General features: G+C 47.8%; 1 protein-coding gene across 1 annotated transcript; it reads right to left on the bottom strand.

The window, feature by feature from the left end:
• Window positions 1-3,333: 3,333 nt before the first annotated feature.
• Window positions 3,334-4,266, bottom strand: LOC104080038 (olfactory receptor 52R1-like). Its single transcript, XM_009582292.1, has one exon. The coding sequence runs from the start codon at window positions 4,264-4,266 to the stop codon at window positions 3,334-3,336; it is 933 nt and encodes a 310-aa protein (XP_009580587.1).
• Between the last annotated feature and the right edge of the window lie 5,636 nt (window positions 4,267-9,902).

The following is a 9,902-nucleotide window of genomic DNA, read 5'->3' as shown; positions in this document are numbered from 1 at the left end:
CTCCTTTTTTTTTTTCTTTTTTTTTAATTCTTTGCACCTATATTTTCTTTCTTTCTGTGAATGAGTATCAGACTTGGTGATCTTTTCCTTCCCTAAAAATAACCTTGGCAGCAAAGACCTGATACAAGTGCCTTTGCACCAAGTGGTTTCTGCATCTTCAAGAGCTGCGCACAGCTGAGAACCCAGATAGTGCAGCAACGTTTTGCAGGATCCAGCCAACAAGCATTCACTAGCGTGCTGCCAAAAAACAGTGTTGTGAACATCTGCTAGCCCAAGACTGAAAGATTTTGGACTTGGATATTCTCATATGTACAAATGCAAGTGCTGTTTTCCAGTATAAATGAAGTAAACAATAACCAAATCACGCTCTCCCAGGGAGGAGAGCTCTGGCAGTTCTCTGTGGTCTACAGGAACCACTTCTGCATACTGAGAAGAGAAGTTTTCAGTCCTACTTGCCCACCTTGCCAAGCTGTAACGCAGGCAAGGATTGTCCAGGTGCAGGTGCCTGCTGTGTAGGTATCAGCATCTCCGCTGGTTGTCTGGACCCACCAATCACACTGGGGAACAGGCACTGCCAGAAGGCAGTTTGTCTCACCCTGATGTCTACCCCGGTCAGATAAACAGTGTGTACAGCCCTTATTGACAAGAAAAGGGTCTGAGGGTAACAAGCTCTTCATTACATGCGCATCCTCCCTTTAAAACTAATAATCACTTTAACACTAGTACTACAGTAACACTGACAAAGTTATCTGAAATCATCTAACAGCTGTGAAAAGCAGCCTAGAAAAAGCAGATCACTTTGCCTTAAATATGGAGCAATACCCAAATATGAGCTGCCTAAGCAGCTTGCCGCCAGGTTGCCTCCAGTGAGCACATCTTTATATCGCCACTCCACAAAATCAATCCCCCAGGACTCCCAGGCTCACTGGATACTTCTACTTCTTTTTTTTTCAGTTGATCCACTATCTCAAAGGCGATGATGCAAACATGCTATTAAGAGTGAATCCCAGTGTCAAGCGGGAGGTTACTGTGGAACTGCCTTGGGTTAGCACCAGGAGCTAAGTAGGACTAGAAACTAGGTGTGAAGTCAAAGCAGGACTTGAACGTGGTGTTGGCTTCTGGCTTCAAGAAGGAGACATCAGACAGGAGGAAACTTTCCTGGGAGACCCTCTGTAGGGGTGAGAAGGACAGATGTGAACCTACCAAGAGGAGAGAGCGATGGTGGCAAGATTTCCCTTTCCAGGCAGCTGTGGCCTCAGACACCATTGTTAGCAGGTGAAATGCCTGAAAACACTGGGCTACCCATCAAAACCTTCAGGTTTGGCTTTTTTCAGCAATGGGACCATTTGTTGCCTTTGGATTTCAAAGCACCACCCCAAAGTTGTACACACACACCCCCCCGCCCCGTGAAAGTGTGCTTGTGTCCCTGGTTTGGGTACAGACCTCCTCGGCTTTCCCACCACTTTCTCCAGGCAGCTCACATGCAGCGTTAGCACTGACTGGAGAGCACTGCTGACCCCCTCCCACCCCAGCAACCACCCCATCCATGCTGTGCAATGATCCAGATGTCACAGCCAGCTTTATTTACAGAGAAGGGAATCCTAGAGTAGGAGCCTAAGCTGTTGGTGCTGAGTATCTGATATTATGTGGTGGTGATGGCTTGTATGCACACATCTCATAGGTCACAAGGAGCTATATGAGTCAGCCAGTCACCTTTGCATGTACCTGACCAGCAACGATCCCCTGCTGTCATTTCTTACTTAAAAAAGGCCTTAAAGAAGACCTCTCCCATTGCCACTGGAGGAGACAGCGTGGTGGAATGGATGGACGTTGGTCATGAGGGCAGCTCTCATGTTCTTAATGAAAATAAAAATGACAACATTTTTCATGGAGTCTGCAGAAAAATGGGGGTTCTACCTCACCAGAGCGGTGGCGGGTGAGCATCAGTCCACAAGAAATGGTGCAGCCCTGCTTTATGAAGTGGGTGCTCTGAGACGAGCTCTTAGACAAACTGCAGTCGTATCTCTCCTCCTTTGGCTTCCCCTGCCTCTCGTTTGTGGTCCGTGAAAAGCTACTTCTGTTTTATCTGAAGAAAAGGATGATCTGAGTTGAAATTGAAGTATTCTACTGAAATGGTGCCAAAAAAATATTCAGTTCCCATTTTGTCTGCAGCCTAACATCTGCTTCGCTTCGGCAGCAGTGCATGTTCTCTTCCTGGGGCCCCCCCTCCTGCTTCCCCGCTGGTATCCAGCTCACGGAGACATAGCAGAGCCTGGAGGCTCCTCGTGGGTGGCCACAATAGTCAGGGCTGCTCAGGAAGATAGAGACCTCCAAGAAATGCCAGGCCAGGTCAGAGATCTCCTTTCCATCCATTAGTGCTCTTCAGTTTGCACTAAAAATAGAGCAAAGGTTTGTAACATGCTTGAGTTTCATAACTTGAGCTTGGGTTGTCTGACCTTCGCCTCATACTGCTGCCTACCTTTTTCAGACATAGAGCAGTGATTTTGCAAAATATGTTTGCCTGTTTATTGGGATAGTTGACTTATATTGGTATAGTGCAATCCTGCTAGCAACGATCTCCCTGTGATAGGTCACTCCAAATAATTGCACCAGAGAGGACTTCTGATATTTTTGAAAGGGTTTGTGTTTACATAGGACTTTTGGAATTTGCTAGCATAGGTTTATTGTAGGTTTTGCCTTCCATACAAAGCAAAGGTTAATGCTTAAATTTGAATTGTACCCATTTCCTTCTACAAGGACAGTCACCTTTCCCATCTGAGCACCTTCCCATAGAATCATTTAGGTTGGAAAAGACCTTAAGGTCATCGAGTCCAACCGTAAACCTAACACTACCAAGTCCACCACTAAACTATGTCTCTAAGTGCCATGTCTTTTAAATACCATCACACAGTCCAGGGAACACTCTTCGTATAATGAAAGCTGCTGCAGGAAGATCTTTTGGAGATACCCACCTTACAGTGTAAATATTTTAATCATGAGAGGATTTTTTTTTTTAATAGTGAAATTAAAATTTTAACAGTGAGGAGTTTAACTTCTGGGAGGCGTGAACTCTCCATCTCCCAGTGGTGTAGAAGCCAGACTGAATGTCTTTATGCCAAGTTTCATCACACAATGGACGAAACCTCCTGGACCGTGATAAAGGAAGAGACAATCTAGTGATTTCTACAAGAATGCATTGCTTAAATTCCAGGCATTGAGGAAGGGTTCCTCCCTGAACAAACAAATAGTCACAGCATTAACTCATTAAATTTGCCAGCATCATCAGTAAATCGAGCACAGTTTGAGGCACATACATATGGGCCAGGTTCCCTTTCACTGGAAGAGGAGGACCACCCTGTCCCAGAGATTCTTGGTTTTCACCCCATAAACAATGGGGTTTAACATGGGGGGCACTAGCAGGTAGAGGTTGGCTACCATTATATGGATGTGGGGAGGGATGCTCTGCCCAAACCGGTGGGTGAGGAATGTGAAGAGGGCAGGGACATAAAAGGCAAGGATGACAGAGATATGGGATGCACAAGTGCTGAAGGCTTTAAGTCGTGCCTCTGTGGATGACAGCCTCATTACCACCCGCAGGATCATGGTATAGGACACAATGATCAGCATCATGTCAGATCCTATCACTATGAAAGCCACGAAGAGGCCGTAAATGACATTGACTCTGGTGTCCCCACATGCCAGCTTCACCACGGCCATGTGCTCGCAGTAGGAGTGGGAGATGACATGATGCTGGCAGAAGGGCATCCTGTGGAGGAGGAAGCAGAAGGGACTCACCAGGAGGACCCCACGCACCAGCACCAGGCTCCCGAGGGCCGCCACCACCGGCACAGAGAGGATGCTGGAGTGCCGCAGCGGGTGGCAAATAGCGATGTAGCGATCCAAGGCCATAGCCATGAGCACGCCCGACTCCACCGACGAGAAGGTATGGATGAAGAACAACTGAGCAAGGCAGGAGAGGAAGCCAATCTCCCCAGAGCCCAGCCAGAAGATGCCAAGCATTTTGGGTAACGTGGATGTTGATAGGACCAGGTCAGTAAAGGCCAGCATGGCCAGGAAGAGGTACATGGGCTCATGCAGGCTCGGCTCTGCCTTTATAATGAGGAGAAGGGTCACATTCCCCAGCACAGCAATGACATACATGATGCAGAAGGGGAAGGCAATCCAGAACTGCTCCTTCTCCAGCCCAGGGATGCCAATGAGTAGGAAATAGGGAGGGTGGGAGAAGGCAGTAGAGTTCAGAGACATGAAACCCTTCTTGTCTCTTGCCTCCACCGAGGGCTCTTGCATCCTGCAAAAAAGCATCAAACACCCTCGACCTGATCTGGTCAGTGGCAAACAGAGACTGGCATGAGGTATGGTCTAGAAGCTCAAATTCCCGACACAGCCATCCATCCCTGTGGCAGCTGCTTGCACTGCTTCAGAAAAGCACTTTTGAAGCAAGTGTCCTGCCAATTTCCACTGAAAGTTCTCTGTCCCACTTGGTGGAGTGGTCCTGGAGACCATGCAGACTGGATTCCTCCTGGATCAAACTGCACGGGAAGACTGCCCAGGGTGTACACCTGATACTCTCCAGTGTCCAGAGGGAGTCCAGCCCAGGAGACCAGATGAAAGCTGGTCTGAATTAAACCTTCCTGAAATGTGCGTAGTGGGGATATGAAGTCATTAGCGCCAGCCCTACAGCTCTACAGAAGCTTTTAACAGTGCTGCGCTGCCTGCCAGTGTAAGCAGAGGCAACAAACACTTGCCTCAGCCAGGAAACATCCAATTTCAGGGAAAAAAACCTGAGTCAGTGCCACAGTATTTGACACGCCCCCTGCAAACGCAGTGGTCCAGTGATGCCCATTCTCCCCCACAAAGAGACTGCAGCTCGCTCAGCCCCTGCACATTGCTCAGCTCATGGTTTTTCCCTAATACTTGGGAAAAAGGATTCCTCGAAGAGCCCTGCAGCACAGATTAGGCCAATGTTCCTGACCTGATACGACCCTTCAGAAACCATCCCGTGGCCGACCGCACTTGTGCTGGAGAGCTGCAGGGAGCAGAGGGACGGAGGAGACAACAGCAGCTTCCCGGAAGAGAGCTAGGCTTTTCCTCCCTGAGGGTCCGGTGCTAGCCGAGCCAGCTCCAGTGGTGGGCTCTGCTCCTGCTGCATCTGGAGCGAGATTTCACACCGCGACCACCACGGCCCAGCCCAGCACGGCCACCAGTCACCAGCTGGAGCTGGGCTGTCAGGGCTGTGCTTGAAACCTTACAGAAACCTTACAGGCTTGGGGTCACCTGCACTCTGGGAGAGATTTCCTGGGTTTTTTTCCATGTGGCTGTAAAGATCCAGGAGTTGAAATTCCTGATATTTTTCTTTCTTCATTCCACCTCCTTCTTGCCAGCTTCCTCTGTTGGTGCTGCTTCACCTAAAACTTCATTCTTCCATGGAGAACACTGGGACAGGGAACACAATTCCCAGGCAAAGGCAATGTGAGAGACAGGAGCGTGCCTGCAAGCTCCACTAACTGGGGGCTGTTCAACGCTTGCTGCTGCTGCCCAGGAGGAGCGATGGCATAAAAAGCCTTATTGCAGAGCAACAAATGGCTGCCCAAACCCTAAATACTCACCTGCATCCTGCAGGTTTCTCTGCGCTGCGGAGACCAGGACATCTGTCTGACAGATAAATCCCAGCAGGGAGCTCTGCATTTCCCCTGTTACTTAATTAGAAAGAGAGAAATAGACGTTTGTTAACCCCCTCAATGCTGATGACCTCATAGACATAGCTGCATTTTGCCCGGTTTTGTATGTGTTTTCTTCCAGTATGTTTATTTGGAGGAGACTTAAGAGCGATGGGGCAGTTCAAGATTAAATCACAGGACTGGGTTTGTAATTAAAACTGCGGCAGCATGAATTATGAAGTACTTTCCAAACAACAGCAATCTATCCTTTCTCTGCTGTGTTTCATCCATAGCTCTAATAAAGGTTTAGAGAGGGAAGTCAGTAACATCACCCCATTACATAGATGGAGAATGGTGAAATAATGAGAGGCAGATTTGAGAGCCCTCCACGTGTTTGTTAAGTAACTCTCACTGCTGTGTGGCACACTGCATCTTCCTGTGCTGTTTTTGTGGAGTTCACACAATATAGCATCTCTGCGCCAAATCTTTGGCAATGCCAATTTCAATTAGAAAACAAGTCATGCAAATAAAACCCCCTTCCATTATTGGGAAACCGTATCAAACCCCAAGGCAGCCTACTGAGAGAGTCTGGGACAGCAGAAATGCCAGAGTGTGCAAAGACGTCAGGCCCCAGGTCCAATCCCAGGAGTACTTGGAGAGAGAAGAGAAGAGAAGAGAAGAGAAGAGAAGAGAAGAGAAGAGAAGAGAAGAGAAGAGAAGAGAAGAGAAGAGAAGAGAAGAGAAGAGAAGAGAAGAGAAGAGAAGAGAAGAGAAGAGAAGAGAAGAGAAGAGAAGAGAAGAGAAGAGAAGAGAAGAGAAGAGAAGAGAAGAGAAGAGAAGAGAAGAGAAGAGAAGAGAAGAGAAGAGAAGAGAAGAGAAGAGAAGAGAAGAGAAGAGAAGAGAAGAGAAGAGAAGAGAAGAGAAGAGAAGAGAAGAGAAGAGAAGAGAAGACAAGACTTGGGGATCCCTCAGGAGATCCTCCAGGAGATCTCCAACAACTGCTCCAGTCCCATGCGGCTCCTCGTTGCCTCTATTGCCACCTCCAGGCTCCGGTGACTCCCAATCCTCTCCCCACCATGGTGCAAATCACACTCCCATCCTGTCCTCCCCTCCCTCTCCTTGTCCCACCCCTTCCCTTTTCAGTCCCTTTTGCAAGTGAAACCGGCTCTTTCCTCGCCTTCCCGGAGCCAGCCGAGCCCCAGCTAAGTCGGTCCATTCCCACCTCTGGCTCTTGGCCCTGCTCACAGAGGAGACGTGGGTTTAGATGCCCCGTGCTCTGGTTGGGGTTTTCTTTCTGCTGCAGGGCAGAGGTGACCTGGGGCCTCAGTAATGAACATTTCAGCTGGAAAGCGGTTGTCATAGTCATCAGAAAAGACACACATTGAAGAAGAAGGCATGTTCCCTCTCTTCCCCAGCAAAGCATCGCTCCGTGATTAAAGTTTGGAAAACAAGACAGAGAGTGAGAATCCCACGCAGTTTTCATCCGTACCCAGGAGAAATTCATCATGCCTCCCTGCTCTGAGGCTCTATTAACTGTCTTTGTGAGAAACAGACAGCTAGGAAATATAATACAGCATTTTCAGGGTGGTTCATTCATTTTTCTTTATTAATTTTTCTCTCAGCACAAAAGGGGAAAAAATAAGGAACATATGGAGAATGAGCAGGAGCCATTTCTCAATGCCGCAGCCATCTGAAAAGAGTTTACATCCATAGCGTGCCTCTGAAAAATTCATTCACACTTCCCAAATCACATTAGGCAGGTACAGATTGTTTTCATTTTTATGAAAATTTTTTATCCTTCTAAGCTCTAATAAAATAGAATATGACAAAAATGACAGCAGGCAAAATTGCCTTTAAGTCCCAGATGGCAACTACCTGTAAGTCACTTAAATGAAAGTATTTATTTTGAAATAAAATGTGCTTTAATTTAGCAGAAAAGGTTATAACAAGGTGTGTTTCATGGAGACTGAACCTATACAAGCACAGACTACAAAAAGGACACCCAGTTTACACTCAGTGTTAGCTGGCAGTTGGAAGAAACTGCACCAAACTCCACCAAATACTGCTGTCCTTTGAAGGCCCTGATTCAAGACAGCATGTGTCTTTGTTAAGACACCTCTTTTAGCACACCTGGAAGTTATGGACAAGACGCAAGAGCCCCTGAGTGCAGCACTTAGACCTGTCTTCTATCCTCCTTGATGGAACTCATTGTTCGTTGCCTGCTTTCTACATATTTCCCTGTTTTTCTCAAAAAATTTATTTCTTTTTCACAGCTAAACTTGCTTATATTATGCCAGCCTGTACGGGGGCAACAGGAGCACATGCCAAGCAAAGGAGGGTTGCCCAGAGGGGTTGTGCTGCCTCCATGCCTGAAGGTTTTTAGGACCCAACCAGATAAAACCCTGAGCAAACTGGCCTAACACTAAATGAAACTTCGCCCTACAAATCTGAGATCATCAAGCACACTTCTGCTTGCATGGTGTGAATCAGTGCAGATTTACATACTGTATAATTTTAATTTTTCTCTTGCCTCCTTCTCTAGCAGTTCCTCCTGATGTTTGCTGTTTTGGGCTCTGGGTTGACCTTTCCAGAGAGTGATCTGCCATGCCCCCAAAGGATTATCCCACAGTCCTCTCAGCACTTGCTAAACCACATCTAGACACTGCATCTGCTTTTGGGCTCCAGTGTAAAAAAGGCATCAACAAAGTGGAGCGAGTTCAGCTGATGGCTCCCAGGGTGGCTGGGGTGGAGCAATGCTCCATGAGGAGAGGCTTGGGAAAATGGGCTTGTTCAGCCGGGAAAAAAAAAGGCTTTGGGAAGACCCAACAGCAGAAGAGCAGCCTTCCTCTACCCTTATCAAGAAGATGGAGCCAAGCTCCTCACAATGTGACATGGCAGGAGAATGAGAGAAAACAAGCTTAAATTGAAACAAGAGGTTCAAACTGGATATAATAGTAAGGACAATCAAGCACTGTAATGGAGACCCAAAGAGGTTGTGCAACATCCATCCTTGGAAGCTTTCAACACTGAACCGGATAAAGCCCTGAGCAACCTTGTCTGACCCTAGAGCTGCCCCTGCTTTGGCCAGGAGGTTGGATTAGAGATGTCCTGAGGTCGCTTCCAACCTGAATTACCCTGTGATACTATGATAATCATCTACTGATGGAGACATCAGTGTTCAAGAGCACCTGGGCCTCCTGATGGAGTGTAGATCAGCCTTCTTAATAGTACCTGGTGCTGCTCTAATCATCTGTGAAGGGGCCTGCTGTGCAAGGCTTTGTGCATTACTGCCTTGTGAAAGCCAGCGTGTTCAATTTAGAGATCACAGACCCCTGGCACCTCTCACTGGAGGGATCCCAGGGGCTCTTGCAGTGGAAACAGCAAACACGTCCCTGTGCATGGCAATGCAGCCACCTCAAGGATGAAGATCACAGTTCATGATAACCAACAAGGTAAGAGTTTAAACCAAGAGGAAGAGATTGCTTGTTTCTTTCTATTTATAAAGAAACAGATTTATTTTTAAAACAACAAAGAACACTAGGAAAAAAAAATAGAAGTGAACACTCTTCAAACCTGTATGTTTCTTTGTAAAATCCTATTATACAACATCTTTAGTGGATGAGGGAAAGGCTGTGGATGTGGTCTACCCGGACTTCAGTAAAGCCTTTGACACTGTCTCCCACAACATTCTCCTAGAGAAACTGGCGGCTCACGGCTTAGACAGGTACACTCTTCAGTGGGTAAAAAACTGGCTGGACGGCCGAGCCCAGAGAGTTGTGGTGAACGGAGTTAAATCCAGTTGGCGGCCGGTCGCGAGCGGTGTTCCCCAGGGCTCAGTTTTGGGGCCGGTCCTGTTCAATATCTTTATCAACGATCTGGACGAGGGGATCGAGTGCTCCCTCAGTAAGTTTGCAGACGACACCAAGCTGGGCAGCAGTGTTGATCTGCTTGAGGGTAGGAAGGCTCTGCAGAGGGACCTGGACAGGCTGGATTGATGGGCCGAGGCCAACTGTATGAGGTTCAACAAGGCCAAGTGCCGGGTCCTGCACTTCGGCCACAACAACCCCACGCAGCGCTACAGGCTTGGGGAAGAGTGGCTGGAAAGCTGCCCAGAGGAAAAGGACCTGGGGGTGCTGGTTGACAGCCGGCTGAACATGAGCTGGCAGTGTGCCCAGGTGGCCAAGAAGGCCAACGGCATCCTGGCCTGTATCAGAACTAGTGTGG

The sequence above is a fragment of the Fulmarus glacialis genome, unplaced genomic scaffold (assembly GCF_000690835.1).
Source record: "Fulmarus glacialis isolate BGI_N327 unplaced genomic scaffold, ASM69083v1 scaffold1387, whole genome shotgun sequence".
In the NCBI taxonomy this organism is placed as follows: Eukaryota; Metazoa; Chordata; class Aves; order Procellariiformes; family Procellariidae; genus Fulmarus; species Fulmarus glacialis.
Note: the sequence above shows the minus strand (reverse complement) of the source record. Positions and strands in the feature narration are given on the sequence as shown.